The sequence below is a fragment of the Crotalus tigris genome, unplaced genomic scaffold, assembly GCF_016545835.1.
Source record: "Crotalus tigris isolate CLP2741 ecotype Arizona unplaced genomic scaffold, ASM1654583v1 scf7180000017639.5415321, whole genome shotgun sequence".
Classification (NCBI taxonomy): domain Eukaryota; kingdom Metazoa; phylum Chordata; class Lepidosauria; order Squamata; family Viperidae; genus Crotalus; species Crotalus tigris.
This window is the reverse complement of record NW_024096532.1, coordinates 5227494-5244473: the sequence shown is the minus strand read 5'-3', so window position 1 is coordinate 5244473 and position 16980 is coordinate 5227494. Positions and strand designations below refer to the sequence as shown.

The 16980-nt window shown below is 36.3% G+C and overlaps 1 protein-coding gene across 3 annotated transcripts in view; it reads left to right on the top strand.

The window, feature by feature from the left end:
- EVI5L (ecotropic viral integration site 5 like) overlaps positions 1-16980 on the top strand; it is a 66128-nt gene that overhangs the window by 34831 nt on the left and 14317 nt on the right. The window contains exons 11-12 of one of the 3 annotated variants that reach the window (XM_039335351.1): positions 200-253; positions 1196-1228. The exons of 1 other annotated variant lie outside the window; for it this stretch is intronic. In XM_039335351.1, coding sequence (XP_039191285.1) covers positions 200-253; positions 1196-1228 — 87 coding nt within the window. The remainder of the gene's footprint in view (positions 1-199; positions 254-1195; positions 1229-16980) is intronic. One more of the 3 variants, XM_039335352.1, reaches the window with a different exon arrangement.

Sequence of the window (16980 nt, the reverse complement as noted above, 5' to 3'; positions counted from 1 at the left end):
TTAAAGAATTCCCTTTTTTGAACTTTAGATCCTTCAATCTGGATGTGGCGTGACTTTTCCTCTAATAGTTATTTATGATGCTTGGCTTTAGTTCATGTGGTCAAGATTTCAGCATAACATTTTGATACGCTGGTTTTTCACTTGACAAAAGCTCCTGCTCATGCAGCAGAGCACATGCTGATTCTAATCTTGCTTGCAGAGGCTCCGTACTGAGAACCGCCTTCTGAAACAGCGAATTGAAACCCTGGAGAAGGTGAGAAGTGTACCCAGCCGCATGAGAATCCACTTCCTCCGCTTCCAGACTAGCTTGGCCACCAAAAATGAGGCCTTTCACAGCTCTCTGTCTCAGTTGACTGTAGACAATACACAGAATGCCAGCCATTAGTCTTTGTGCATCCTCTCAGGGACTACCCTGCACATGTATTTCTGGAATCATTCATAATGTAAGCACCCAAGAGAGTATTTCTCACCCTATCACTGCTGGAAATAATTAAAAAGTAATCTACTGCCAGGATTCCTTAAGATAGAAAACTAATCTGTAAAGATGTTAGTTGTAGTTTCTCTGCCAGTCCCCAAAAAACTTTGATCAAAATGGTAAACTCACATATTTCGGACCCAAAGTAATTTATTTGTTTTGTGGTTGATATGACATTGTTTTTCAGCCGTCTTGTTGACCTTGCTTTTGTGTTTAAATATTAAACGCTTTCATGAAAAATGTAAAAACTCCTTGGATGTATTTTATTGTCGCATAAATACACTGTTAACTTGAGGACATCTTGGTTAATTGCCCTCAAAGGCACAACAACCTAAAACTGTCCTTGTTACTGATGACTTATTTAAATTTCTGGACAAAGGAAGTGTGACTTCTGAAATGCAAGGAGATCCTTGTCCATTGGCGAAGGAGGCCAATTATGAAACCTGATAGTTCTTGCAGTGTTGAGGCAAAATTACTATGTAAAGCTGCTTCTGAGAGTTCTGTAACCTTGTCATTCCTTATGCACAGGCACATTCTTATGATCTGCATGATGGAAATGACATGCTACAATTTTAAGACAGTTCTGGAAGTTCCTTTTCTTGGGGTCTTTTGGGCTCTTTATCTTTTTTCTTCTGTGCTTGTGTGACCCTGCTGTTGTATCTTTTTTTCTTTTCTTCACCTTTCCTTCCTTGTCTGGATCTCCCTCTTCTGGGTCTGTAGGAGAGTGCTGCCTTGGCAGATAGATTGATCCAGGTACAGTAAAAATATTTTTTTTTTAATTTCCAACTCTCCTTTTAGTTTTCCATTTCATTTCACTTGAAAAATAGTGTCTGCAGCATTTAATGTTATTGGTAACTCGCATTTAATAAAGTTCAGACTAACAATTCTATTTTGGTTGTTTAATTTTCTGCAATATTATGCAGCTGTTTTTTATACAGGATTTTGAAATGTTGACTTACCCATCACTTTATTTTAGCAGTAAGGCTAATTAATTATGCTGCTTATATACCAGCCAATATTTCTGGCTCAGGGCAAGTTAAATATTTTACTGTGGCAAATTATAGTAAACCTAGTTACCTACTTGGTGAAAGATTTGTTTTAGTATTAAATGTTATATAGACAGTTCAAATTTCTGAATTGTCCTGCTCTCTGAATTATAATTGGGGATTACAGAGAAGGAAGAAGAATGCCACTGGGGCACTTTTCCCTGTGAAAATCACTATAGAAAGTGAAAAATTTTGCATTCTGGGGTTTGTATTGAAACAAGTCTAATTTCTTATATTGGAGCTTCCACATTTTTACATTTGTTTTTTTATCACTATAGAAACCCATTGTACATCGTAAGTATGAATGCCATCCTTTTAATTCAGCATAGATTTGCAAGGAAAACCAAGGCACTATTAAAACCGTGGGTACATCATGGGAATTATTGCAAGCTGTCAAAGTGTCCAAGTGGGGCTGAAAACTCTAATCTGCAATTTCTGTTTTATATTTTAAGGATGAATTTTCTTTTGTAACACTACAAAGAACTATAAGCATTTCTAAATTTTATAGAGAGAGCAGGCCCTTTATGGAAGATTGCAGAAAGTAAGACTTGTGTGCATATATATTCCTTCCTCCTATTTTCCCCCACAACAACAACAAAGATTAGTTGGGCTGAGAGAGAGTGACGGGCTCAAAACCACCCAGATGACTTCTATGCCTAAGGTGGGACTAGAACTCATCGTCTCCTGATTTCTAGGCCAGCAACGTAAATCATCACACCAAACTGATATTTATGCTTAAAGTAGTTTTTTATGGAGAAAATACATTGTGGGGATGGCCTTGCCAATTTGCTAAAAGGCCAGTGACCTTCTGGTGCCATCCAATGCTTGCAACCGCCAGTTTTCTTAAACAGGTTCCTGCAATAATAAGAAGTAGCAAAACAAAGACGTAGTCCTTCCCATCAGTCTCAATTGCCACTATCTGGGATTACATTAGAATGAGGAAAAAGAATTTGCCGTTGGGAATTTCATGTGATCCTTATATACATTTAATTACATGCTCCTGTGTTTATGCTGAACAATAACATTAACTTGGCTTTCAGCTTCGCTTTCAAACAACCTAATTTGTGTTCTGTGTTGCTTCAGATTCTGTAAGCAAAGAAGCAGTGCATGAATTCTGTTGAAAGCTCCTGCTTTCTATTAAAAAGAAGTGTGAAGCTTAGAATTTGTCCCGAATATAGGAAGCATCCTTACAGAACGTAATATTGCAGCTGTGTTCGGGCAGCTGATGGTTAAAGTGGCACAACAACCAAATGGACACAATGTTTAAAGTCATGCCATAAAAAACTTTGAGCATTTATTGTTTGAAAAAGCTATATGAAAATATTCCAAAGAATGAATTTGCATAAGGTTGTTATGCAGACAGATGCTACATTCGCACTCCTCTGTGTTCCATGGTGCTTTTTTGGAGACTGAATACAGATTCATGAATATATTGCATAGATCTAATATATTTACATCGTCTCATACACATTAATTTACAGTTACAATTAACTCCAATGCACATTGATACCACACAGCAATCAGATGCGTTTCCAGTTATTTATGCACAAATATGGAATAAACATAGATTTTATACTTTGAATTTGGAAGCACCATGGGAATTAGACATTTTATTTATCTATCCAGGGATATAAACTTAACAATCATGATTAATTACTTTTTTGTTTGCCTTTTCCTATATTCTCTGACAATTCAAAAAAGAATGTACTGAGTAGCTTAAGTGTTAAATCTGGAACACTGAATAGTGGGATCAGAATATCCATTTGCAGACATATTATAGCAATTACCTGACTGCAAGAAGAACATTTTATCTCTTTAGTTCCCCTTCTCATGCAGTCCTGTGTAGAAGTAAATAAGTACTAGTATAAGTATCTGAAAAGCACCACAGTGTTCCCTTGTGAAATGAACCTAAAAACAATACTAAAAGAAAAAAAAAATTGCCATGCCACTGTGGTCAGGCCTTGCTGTTTCCAACTATTTGCGTATACAATGCTAAGAGGATGCTAAGTGTGCAGATATTGTGAAAGATGAAGACTATTCATCTCATCTCACATGCTGTGGTGAGGTTTACTAAACCAAAATCTTTCTGTATAGGATGAGACATGTCATAGCAAGCAACTTTTTGGGAGGCACAAATTCTGTGAATTTATTGTGGGCAGCAAAGGGGGGGGGTGTAAAGATGCCAGAGAAGTAGGCAGAGTTTTTATTGGACTGAATGTCTGAAAATGCTTTGTGAGTGGGGTTTTAAGTATGCTAAGCCGTTGAGTATTTATTCATTTATCTGTAATGCTGTTTAATTTAGATTTGTGTGCTGTATGAATCCTGTTAGCTATGGCTTATTCAATACCTCGGTTTAAATTCATTGCATGAATTCAGCCATTGTAAAAATAAGATTGTGAATTTAAAAAGGCTCATTAATTGAAAGGTAAAGAGTACAGGGTTTAGATTTTGTTGATAATTGTAATTACTATTGAGGTGAGGGAGATTGCAGCTGACTTATAGTTGGTGAGGTTACAGTTGCAAGACAAAATATAGGCATTCTGATCGAATTGTACGTTTCAATGAACAGATGTCAATATAACTTTATAAAGTTAAACGTGACATTTTCTTCAAATTTGCATGCATAGTATTTAAGTATACTTGTTTACTTAAATATTTCAGGTGTAAAATTTTGGACACTTTAAATTCATTCAGTGCTAGTTACGTTTTAACATTTACATAACTATTGATTTTCAAAAAAACTACAGAGGTAAAAGATAAACAGAAAAAAGATTTTACAAGAAAAGTCTCAGGGAAGAATAAAGGAAAGTGCAAAAAAGAGAGAAAAAAGAAAACTAGAAAAAGAATGACTTCTGACTTTTTTGGTACAAGATATAAATAAAAAATACGTCAAACTAAGATTAGCATCTGTCTGCTTTATTTCCATAATTCCATATAATTCTGACCATCAAATCCCAAAATCAACTTTTCATTTTTTTTTAGTTTCTTGCAAAAAGTCCAAAAATGGTTTCCAAGTAAAAATAATATTTGTCAAAGTATTTTTTTTCATCAAGGCTATCAGCTTCACCATTCTTCCATTATAGGTATTTGTTTTAACATTTATGTTAAGAAGGCACCAAAAGGGGAGCTTCCGGTGGGAGGCGACGGCGATGGCGGCTAGCTTTTAGCCGTCCAGCTGGGGAAGTGTCAGAGCCGCGGAGCGCAGCGCGCATCAGCTGGCCCGCGGCTCGGAAATCCCTTCCCGGGCAAAGGGAAGGGATAGAGAACGCAAGAGTAGAGGTAGAACCCCTGAACCCCCTCTGGATTTATTTCTAGAGGGGGTGAAAGGAGTGTTCCCTCGGAGCTCTTGCTGATCTCCGCCTCCCAGCTGTTTTTGCTTCCTTGGAAGCAAAAGAAACCGCCGCTTCTATCTCCGTGTTTACAGCATTTTGGTGAGTAATTTTTAAACGGACGGAGCAGTTTAAAGGACTTTTTCTTATATTTTAGGTGTTTATTTTTTTATCTTTTGATTTTTACTATTTTTCCTCCTTTTCTTTGTTATACTAGTGAAAGGACTTAAGATGGCGTTTTGAAAGTGTCGGAGTTTTTTTTTCCTTTCTCTTTTGTTTTACTTTCCCTTTTTAAGGATTGTTTTTTGCTTTTGCTTTTGCTTTTGGCTTAGAATTTTTTTTTGAATTGTTTGTTCTTTTATTACTTATTCTTGGGATTTATTCTGGACTTTTAATGATTATAGTTTGTCTCTTTTTAAAAATTCTTTTTTTCTTTTTTTCCTCCTCCCTTTTTGGCTGGAGGGGAAAGGGAAGTGACAATTGTGCTTTTTAAAATGGCTTCAAAGAGGCAGCAGCCTTCCTCAGTACCCAAGGTTATTTCTTCTCCTATAACTTCCACTGCACAGCTACAACAACAATCTAAACATGCACCACCGGCTCAGCCACCACCCTCCCCTCCTCTACCTGGACTTTCAGTGCAAGAGGTTAGAGGCATAATGGGAGAGATTGTAGTTCAAATGAGAGAGGAAATGACTCAATTTGTTTCACAGATTAAATCAGAAATTAAATCTGATCTCAAAGAAGAGATAACGGGGATAAAGTCTAAATTGCAAGAAAATAATAATGAATTACGACAAGATATACTGGCAGCTGTTTCAGGTTTGGCTACTGTGGTGGTTAAGCTCGATGCAAGGCTTGAGGAAGTGGAAGACAAAGTTGACTCTTTAGATGACAAAATTCAAGACGTGGAAAGGAAGGTGGACTCCTCACAAGAAGATATTTTGATGTTTCAATATAGACAAATGGAGTATGCTCTGAGGATTAGAGGCCTCAAGGAAGATATGAATCAAGATTTGATGGAGGTGGTTCTTAGTGATCTGGCGCTGGCTTTGGATATGGATAAAGGAGAATTACAGAGAGAAGTAGAAAAAATTTATAGACTCAACTCCTGGATTGCTAAGCAGAAGAATTTGCCCAGAGATGTGGTGATTTACTTTACAAAGAAGTCCCTGCGGAATGAGATTATACAAGCTTTTTACAACAAAAGATTTCAGATTGCCGCCCAAGATGTCATCATTCTAAAGGAAATCCCATCTAAAATTTTAAGAAGTAGGAAAGACTTTGCTTTTTTAACCAATGAGCTTAAAGCTAGATCGATGCCATTCAGATGGGAAATTCCGATGGGTATCGTTTTGAGCCATGCTGGGACACGTTACAGATTGAACACAGTTGACAAAGCTAGAGATTTCTATACTTCGGTCCTGAGTGCAGGCTCAACTTCATCTGGTCGGAAATTTTTGAGTGCTAAGGAACCTGAGCAGCAATCTGAGGCACTAGATTTGGTTTCCGCAGGGATGATAGAAGTGGCAAAGCAACGCCAAATGGAGGCTAAAGAGCAGAGGATGACTCGTGCAGCTTATAAGCGTAAAGAGAAAGAGCAACGTAAAAAAGAGCCCAAAGAGAATTCTCCTGGAAGTGCATCACCGCCGGTGGGAGGAGCAAGACCCAAGAGTTATGCAACACACGCAGCTCTGTCAGAGTTTGATGGTGTCTTCTCCAGGCTGCGTGCCAAGGGAGATGGCAAAGTTTTTGACCTGGAATGTTAATGGATTGAATTCTCCTCAGAAACGGAAAAAAATCTTTTATTATTTGAAACAACATACCAATGATGTTATTTGTTTACAGGAAACTCATATTCTACTTAAAGATCAGAAATATTTAGTTAATGCTCGTTTGGGATCTCATTTTATATCTCCTGCACCTGGGAAGAAAGGGGGAGTTGTTATATATGTCAAACAAAACCTGCCAGCTTGTCTGGTAGAATCAGATCCCCAGGGGAGATATGTGATGATTGAACTTGGTATTTATGGTAAGAAAGTACTTATAGTTGGACTTTATGCTCCAAATCAACAACAGGAACAATTTTATAAACAGTTACACCAAAAAATAACTTTGCTTGATTATAGATCGGTGGTATTAATGGGTGATTGGAATGGTGTCTTAGATACACAAAGGGATAAGAAAGGTTCCTCTCCTTTTCTTAAACAAGCAAGGCTACCTAAAGCCTTTTTTGATATGAAAGAAGACTGGGAATTAAGGGACTATTGGCGGGAACGTAATCAAGAGGAGAGAGACTTTACTTTTTTTTCTGACAGACACCAATCTTTTTCAAGAATTGACTTTTTCTTGATTACCACGGATTTGTATAATAAAGTAAAGAATGTAAAGATTTTTCCTAGATCACTGACGGATCATAGTCCAGTTTGGATGGAGTTGATTCAAGAGAAAGAGGAAAGAAGATCCTGGAGAGTTAATGAAAATTTGTTTAGACAAGAGAAGAATGTTCAAAAACTAAAGGAGTGTTTAAAGGACTATTTTGCTTTGAATATGTATAAGGGGACTTCAATGTCAATGGTATGGGATGCAGGTAAAGCATTTATGCGCGGTGTTTTGATAAAAATGAATAATTTTTATAAGCGAAATCAGACTCAGAAACGTAGAGAACTTGAAGATGAAATTAAACTAAAAGAAAGGGCTTTGATTCTAAATCCTTCTGATGAAAGTACTAAAGAATCTGTAAAGTTATTAAGGTCACAATTTAATATGTTGATAGCAGATCAAGCTGCAACCAATTTATTATTTATGAAACAAAATACATTTTGTAATGCTAATAAGCCGGGGAGATGGTTGGCTTATCAATTAAGAAAGAAACAGAGACTGAGAATAATAGAGAAAATAAATTATAAGGGTAAACTAGTTTCTCAGAAGGAATTAATTAAAAAATCTTTTTTGGATTATTATCAAAACCTATACAAATCTACTAATGTACAACTGTTAGATATAAATAAATATTTAGCTGAGGCAAGTTTTCCTAAACTGACTGAGGATCAGAAATATGAAATTAATGGTTTAATTACTAAGGAGGAAATCGCCTCAGCAATTCAACAATTGAAATTAGGGAAAGCACCGGGTACGGATGGGTTAACAGCTGTTTATTATAAAGCTTTAATGGAGGAGATGATTCAACCATTAAATGATCTTTTTAATGGTATCTTACAGGGTTTAGAGATTCCTCCTTCATGGCGTAGTGCTTTTATATCATTGATTCCAAAGGAGGATCAAGATCTTACTTTACCAAAAAACTATAGGCCTATATCTCTTTTAAACGTGGATTATAAGATATTTGTAAAAATTTTGGTAAATAGGCTTATGAGGGTGGTGCATCATCTTGTGCATAAAGATCAATCAGGGTTTATAACAGGAAGGTATATGAAAAACAATGTTAGACAAATTATTAACTTATTAGAATACTTAGATAAGAACAACCAAGTTCCTGCAGGGCTCATATTTTTAGATGCTGAAAAAGCATTTGACCAACTGAATTGGCATTTTATGCTAAGAGTAATGGAAGAAATGAATTTTGGTGAAAACATATTACAAGCCCTTAAGGTAATATATCAAAAACAAACAGCACAACTTATTGTTAATGGAGGTTTGTCGGAGGTTTTCACAATAGAGAAAGGTACTAGACAGGGGTGTCCTTTATCGCCATTGTTGTTTGTTTTAACATTGGAAATATTATTGATTAAAATTCGAGAGTCTCAGGAAATTAAAGGAATATATGTTAATAAAAAAGAATATAAGTTGAGAGCTTTTGCGGATGACTTGGTTGTTACTTTGTCGCAACCTGATTATTCTGTAGTAAACTTATTACAGTTGATTCACCATTATGGTTTGGTCTCGGGTTTTAAGATTAATGTAAATAAGACTAAAATTTTACCTAAAAATTTGTCGAGTCAGGAGAAGCAGATTTTGGTTAACTCGACGGGTTTTGAGATTGTTAATAAGGTAAAATATTTGGGGGTGATGCTGTCTGTTTCTAATGCAAAACTATTTAAAAATAATTATGAAAGGTTGTGGGTCGGGGTACAGAAAGACTTGAAGAATTGGGAAAAGCTGCAATTATCCCTCATGGGAAGAATTGCAGTGATAAAAATGAATATTCTACCCAAGTTTCTTTTTTTGTTTCAAATGTTACCAATTTTGAAAAATGAGATTAATTTAAATGAGTGGCAGAAGGGTCTCAATAAATTTATTTGGGCAGGGAAAAAACCAAGGGTTAAGTTCAAAATTATGCAAGACTTCCGTGAGAGGGGCGGACTCAAGGTACCAAATTTGAAATTATATTATGATGCGGTGGTTTTAACATTAATTAGTGACTGGGTAAATTTGACAAATTCTGAGATACTTTATCTAGAGGGATGGGATTTACTTTATGGGTGGCATGCCTATTTAATATTTAATAAAAAAATAGATTGGGCTTTTAAATCTCATATTTTAAGAATTTCTTTACTTAGGATTTGGAGAAAATATTATAAAAGTGATTTTAAAGTACCATTATGGGCTATACCTTGGCATGCGATAGAAGGAATAAAAAGAGGGGTTAAAATGGATATGGTGTCTTACAGACAGTTACTTAAATGGGATGGACAAAACTGGCAATTAAAATCACGGGAAGAATTAGCACAAGAAAATTTTACTTATTCTTGGTTCCAATATAGGCAACTACTAGATAGATGGAAGATGGATTGTAAGGTGGGTTTTCTTAGAGAAGATGAAAATCTTATTAAGCAACTGAGGGATCAAAGACAAACCCACATTAAGAGAATTTACGGGGTTTTAGTTGAATTGGACTCAGAAACGGAACTAATTAAAGATTGTATGATTAGATGGGCGCAGAACTTTGGTGAGCCAGTTTCATTGGACACCTGGGAAACTATTTGGGTGAGAAATGTCAAATTTACTCAAGCACAGAATCTAAGGGAGAATTTTTATAAAATGTTTTATAGATGGCACCTTGATCCACAAAAAATGTCTTACATGTACCCTGACGTGCAACCTAAATGTTGGAGATGTGGTTATAAGGAGGCTTCCTATTATCATATTTGGTGGTCATGTAGAGAGATAAAAGCATTTTGGATCAAAATATGGTGGAATATCCAGAGAATTTTTAGAAGGAGGGTAAAATTTACTCCGCAATTATTTTTGTTAGGTATTGTTACAGATTGTGATACAAAGGAGGTTGTATTGATGTTAAACTTGATCACAGCCGCGAGGCTGTTAATTGGACAATATTGGAAGAAGGAATCTTTGCCTACATTGCAGGAATGGTTTTTTAAAGTAGCTTATCTGGCAGAAATGGCAAAGATTTCGGCTTTCTTAAAGCAACAAACGCAAGAGAAGTTTTTTGCTATCTGGGACAAATGGATAAAATTTATACAATTTAGATTGGGTATACAAAAATATTATATAGCTTTTTCATAAGTTTTATTTTTATATATATTATAGATATCTTTTTTATATATATAAATATAAAGTTTTTAATTTAATTTTATTTTTTTTTTTTTTTTTATTATTATTATTTCTTAAGCCTATATTCTGCTCTGGGAAGCTCAGGGGGGGGGAAGGGAGGGTTTTTGGGAGGGGTGTGGGGTGGGGGTTTTTTTTATATGTATTGTTTAATTTTTTTTTCTTTTGTATATGTTGTTTTTTGTTCTGTATTGTTCTTGTTTTTTTTTGTAAAATTTATAAAACTTTTAATAAAAAAAAAAAAAAAAAAAAAAAAAAAAAGAAGGCACCAAAAGATGATGGCTTTGTTAGGCCTATGTTTAACAAATTGAACAAATATTCTAACCCTTTTAACATCTCAGATTATAATAGTTGTTCTATGTTCTTCACCAATCCTTGGGCAACTCTAAGCAGCTTTTGAAAATGAAAATATTTCTTACAAAGCAGGAGAAACATATTTTTAAAATATCTGAACTCTTCCAACTAGGAATTTCAATTGAATTGGAAGTTTCATGAAACTGTTGATATAGTAGGAACTTGTAAAAGAAAAATGTTTGTTAAAATTGTCCAAACACTGGTATAGTATGTGAAGCAGAACCCACAGATTATTGAAAATGATATCCTAAAAAGTTTAATTGACATTGGAGTAGTTGTCCACAGGTGTGCAATATATGTTACTTATACTGCAATGGTCTGTGTGGAAAAGATGCCAGATTGAAATCTTTTCTCTGACATAAACCCCCAAATATTAAAATATGCAAAATAAGATCTTGATAAGTCAGAAAACTTTATGGAACAAAAGTAGTTTGGACTAATGAAATCAAAACTGAACTGTGGCCATTTGGAGATAAAAGGGTGAAGCTTTTGGTGGTGGGGGGGGAGTACCTTAGCAACTATTAAACAATGGGTTATCCTTTCAGATTTTGTGAAAGACAGTTGCACAGGCAGTATCATGCAAATAGAAGGAGGAGAGGACTCAACATTATCTAGAACAGTGGTTCTCAACCTTTTTAATGCCGTGACCCCCCTCCAACCGGTTGTAAGTCGAGGACTACTCAACCGGTCATAAGTCAAGGACTACTCAACTGGTGCAGCACCGTTTGCAGAATGGGACTTTTGACGGGCTCAGCAGGGCAGAGGCAGCCTGGACAATTCCTATTGGCTTTTGAAAGCCAATAGAATTAGATTCTATTCAAGAGAGTCTATTCTATTGGCTTTCAAAAGCCAATAGAATAAAAGGGAGTAGCACAGCTAAGGAAAAGGAGAAAAAAATGGCGGACTGCGTTGTTTGGCGACCCCCATGAAATGGTCATTCGACCCCAAATGGGGTCCTGACCACAGGTTGAGAACCACTGATCTAGAAGCTAATGTCCCGCAGTAGTCAGTGAAGAAAGTGAGCTGAGAAAAGCTTGTTGTCTTGCAGAAATAATCCAATCTGAAACATTGGATAATAATAAATAATAAAATAAAGAAAAATAAAGGTCTGGGAATCTCCATCATCCTAGAACTGAATATTACTGAAAATCTGCAAGGAGATCTCACACTTGCAAAAAAAAAAAAAAAAAACCTAAAAAATAATTCAGAGGTGGAAGAGTTCTGATAAAAAGAGAGGGGAAAGTTTTTTGAAATCAAAATTAGAAAAACTCTTAACAGGTAACAGGAAACTTTTGAAAGCTGTTATTTCTGCCAAAAGGGATACTGAAATGATGCTCACGCTTCTGCTCCTGCTATAATGTAGTTACTGTTTTGTAATCTGCAAAGAACTGCACATAAATTATGCATTCAAATTTGTTGAATGTTACTGTGTTAATATAGTTGTATCAACTTTTGCTTATTAGGGGGTTCCTTGAAAGATGCATGCCATAGCCTTTTGTGAGTTCTCCAGATTTGACTTAAGTCCCAGCACATCAGATACTTTTTTCTCTCCTTTAATTCAGCATGCAGACACAAGCCTCTAGTTTCAGTCTGAGGCAGTATTTCTTTCTCCTCACTTTCCTGTTACTTTTACCGATTAGCCAATGAGAAATGGTTATAAAGTCATAAAGCACAGTAAAATCAGTAGAGATTTACTAATAAATAGTTATATTTCTAAGCTAAAAACTTCTTTATCAATTAAAGACGTTTCCTTGCTCCTGGCAAGTTTCATTTTGTTACGTGTGCAGAGGGTTGTCTCTCTATTGAATACTACTATTTCCATATTCCTATTCTTACTTCCTACTAGGGGCGTGCAGTGGCTCAGTGGTTAAAGACACTGAGCTTCTCCCCTGGAAAGCTGACAGCCTGGGTTCAGGACCTGAGCACTGCATGACGGGGTGAGCTCCCATTATTCACTCCAGCTCCTGCCCACTTAGCAGTTTGAAAGCCTGCAAATGCGAGTAGATAAATGGGTATCACTTTAGTGGGAAGGTAACAGCATTCTGTACACCTCAGTGTATAGTCATGCTGGCCACCTGATCATGGAAATGCTTTCGGACAGCACTGGCTCCCTCAGCTAAGAAATGGAGATGAGCACCGCCCCCTAGAGTCAGACAGGACTGGACAGGGGAAACCTTTACTTTACTTAGAGGGAAATTAGGGATAATTATGCTACGTATCATTCTTTCCTTCTGTTTAAAAGTTGCATCCTCACTTCTGGTAGGGTATGAGCAGTGGTGGGATTCAAATATGTGAACAACCGGTTCTCTGTATGGATGTCGCTTCCGGAAGTCCATTCTGAGCCAGGGCAACAAAAAATTAGCTACTGGTTCTGCTGAAGTGGTGCGAACCGGCTGAATCCCACCACTGGGTATAATTCCGCTTCCACATCTTTCTCAGTTTCCTGTACTCCATTTTTAGAATTGTACCACAAAGATTCCTTCTGTTCTTCAAGTTACACCCTGCTCCACTCCTAAGAATCTTAGCCCAACCTGTCTTTGAACCAACAATAACCCTTCTACAGCCAATACTGTATAGATCCATCTTGTTTCTGCCAGACCTTACACCTCCATCTCCTTTCCCTTCTTCCCAAAGTTCCTTTTGTTTTTAAAGCTCCACCTTTCTCTTCCCTCTGTTACCCTAGCAGAAACACTTATACACATATATACACACACATAACACTACTGACTACAAAGAACACCTGTATTTGGATGCATATGTGACAAGATGTCACAGGCAATTGCAGGTTGCCATGATTGAACTTGATCAAGATAAACTTTGCATGCAACTTAATAGGAATGAAGATAGATCTGAAGAATCTGTTGTTAAATCCGTATAGTTTGAGATCAAAACTGAAAAACTGATTAAAAATGAATCTGGCACGATGCAGTTCAGTAACCTATGCAACTTAATAGGAATGAAGATAGATCTGAAGAATCTGTTGTTAAATCCGTATAGTTTGAGATCAAAACTGAAAAACTGATTAAAAATGAATCTGTCACGATGCAGTTCAATAATTCAGTGTACAGAATATTCCTGCTCAGGAGTGGGGCAGATATCCTTTTTAAGTAACAATGTTTATTACTTCAACTATGGTGAATTAACCCTATTCCACTGAAGACCCCATTTCTCCATTCCTCAGATGGGAAATGGTACAATTGTAAGAAAAACAGACCTCTGTCCACAACATTTTTGTTATACTACACTGAGTGTTCTTTGGAGGAACAATAATTTGAAATTCCTAATTTCATTAAGCATTGTTTCTATGCTTAATGTCTAGAGCAGGGATCCCCAATCCCCTGGTCTATGGACCGGCACTGGTCTGCGACATGCCAGCAACCGGGCCATACAAACAAGCGAAGCCCCATCCGCAGTATGCAGGTAGCATGTAGAACCACGCCCTCTCCAGTCCATGGAAAAACCTTTCTCCACGGAACTGGTCCCTGGTACTCAAAAGGTTGGGAGGGCGCTGATCTAAAGTAACAAAAATTGTTTTCATTTCTTGATGCCTTGTTCAATCTTCTATTATAAAACTAAAGGTATTAAGAAGTATCAGCTGGAGGGAAGATGACTCCTGGTTTTCCTTTACTTAAATATCAGTTAAAATCTTCTTAACTTAACTAGAATTGATTTTTAGCCGGGCAGTTATTTTGAGGAGCCATAACCAAACCACCTTTGATTTTGAATAAGTGATACAGATGATGGAAGGATAATGGGGTATGAAAATAGGTCTTGCTAACAATTTATGCAAATACCTACGCAAACTTACAAGAATATATCCATTCTTTTTTTATTATTATTTTGCAATGGAAATCTTCTGGAATGTTTGATTCTGGAGTGGAGCTTTTTGGTTGAAGCTAGTTCTGAAAAAGGAGGAGGAATCTGCACGTGGCAACTACTGTGAGTTAATGCACAGTAAATTGTTGATTTTAATGTGATGAAAGAATGCCATCCCCACATTGAAGTTTGCCATAGCTGGGCCATCTGCCCAGGACCAAGCTTGAATTAAGCCTGTGGCTTTTAAAAGTTAATGTCCCAGATGACAGTAGTGCAGAGAGAGTTAATCAAAGCAATTTTGCCCTTTCTGCTATTTATGAAGAACAGATTTTGTTGATTTATCTCAAAAATGGTATTGGAAACAGGGCTACAAACTTTAAAAATATGCAAATAATGTATTATTCCAGTCATGTTTTGATGATAAATATATGCCAAGCCATATTCAGGAAAAAATTCCACCCTTGATAATTTGAGACTTAAACTCCACACCAGGACATAGTCCTTTCACCATCTTCTCATTATTTTTCCTTGGCTATTAAATTAATAGCAAATAAGGGATTAAAGGACCAGATGAAGGAGGTAACAGATAGATACCTATATATTTATTTAGTAGAAGCTGTAGAGTCAAAATAGTCACAGATCTGCAGGCTCATCTTGAAGGTTTTGTGTTTCTCTTGAATGTGATGCGGCAGGTCACTTATTTAGGTTTAGAAAAGTATTCGGTAAAGCTTGTGCAGAATGCCTTCCAATGTCGAAATCATGGTGCTGCTGGCAAATCACCATTGTTTATTAAAACTGATGGAAGATCTACTTTAAATTTTTCTTTTAAATCTGGTGTAGGAGTAAATTATGATCATTATATTATCAAACCACTGAGTGCCTTGGGTGAATTAAGATAGGCTGAAATGTTCTCAGGTATTATGGCTATAAGCCTAAATTTTTGTTTTCAGCTCATCAGAAAGAATAACATACAGTGTAACAAATTTAAAGATCCACATATGAAAATTTAATATCCAGTGTATTTGAATGGGGAATAAGATATGCTTCTAGGAGACTCAGATCTTTCATTCATTCACTACGGTCATTTCTTCAAAAGTAACCTCTTTTTTATTCACCAATCCATCAAGTGGCACAATTGAACTACCTCTTTAGACACTTCACTTAGCAAAATCCTTTTGCCATGTTACTCTGAAATGTTTGTGATGTGTGAAGAAAATAGAGCACTTTTTCCCTTTGATTTCATTTCTTTGAAGGGCAGAGATTAGAGAGCTTGTTGCCATCACTTCCAACTATAATTAATGCCTAGGATGTGTTAACATCTCTATAAATCTATCGCGTTGATTTTTTTTTCTTGCAGAAATAGATCTGCACATGAAGACCGAATTACTAGGAGCAGATTATTAGTCTTAAGGCTGAGTTATTACTCTAACACAGCTTTCCTCAATCTGAAGGTCCTCCAGATCAGTCACAAGTCCCAGAATTCTCCTGCCAGCAACTTGACTGAGGATGGCTGTCCTATTATTAGAATAACCAACCCAAACCTGATTGGTTTCTGCCGTACAACTGAATCTATTTGGCTTTTTGCAAATTACTTTTGTAATCCAGACAACATGTGTGAGAATAAGTTCTTTTTAAAAGCTTCTTTGTAAAGAAGAATACCTTGAATATTTTCATACTTAATTTAGAAGAGAGAAGCTGTCTTCCTGCACATATTCCTGAATGGTAGCCCCTGATATCTTTCACAATTAGCCATGCTTGCTGGAGTGACAGGAATTTTGAGTACAACAACAAAAGGGCAAGGGGTTTCCTTTGCTTTAGATTTAGAAAATATGTATCTACATGAACTTATAAGAATTTGAAGCATGCTAGTATGAATTACTGTTTTAAACCGATACTAGTTACTAAATACTTCAAACTACTGTGGGAGTCCCTTCAGATCTTGATTATTTGTCCTTGTTTTGTTTCATGCAAACTATCTCTGTTTCTCCAAAGCTAGAGCAAGGTTTTTCAAGCTGGGTTCCCTGACCTCTAGGGTCCAATGAAAACTTGATGGAGTTCTATGAGAGCAAGGGAAAAATGTCAAATGACTTTAATGCCATTTTTAGAACTTTGCCTCTTGATCAAGGGGATCTGAGTTTTTTTTTTTAACTAATAGGTTTTATGGCCTTAAAAAAAAACCTGTGGTAAAATCTTAAATTTCAAGAGTGTGTAGCGCGTGCTAAATAATAAATTCTCATTGAGCTTGTGGCCTGGGAGTTGTACTTATTGAGAATTTGGAAATTCTAGGGGTGGTGAGGAAATCAAGCAAGAGATGGACTATATGGGCTTCTGATTACCATAGAAGAGAATGGGTCAGGCAGGAGAACAGTCCAAATGCCCTGTATATAAACTTTTCACCCTTCACTTTTCACAGTGATACTTCTTCAGAGGA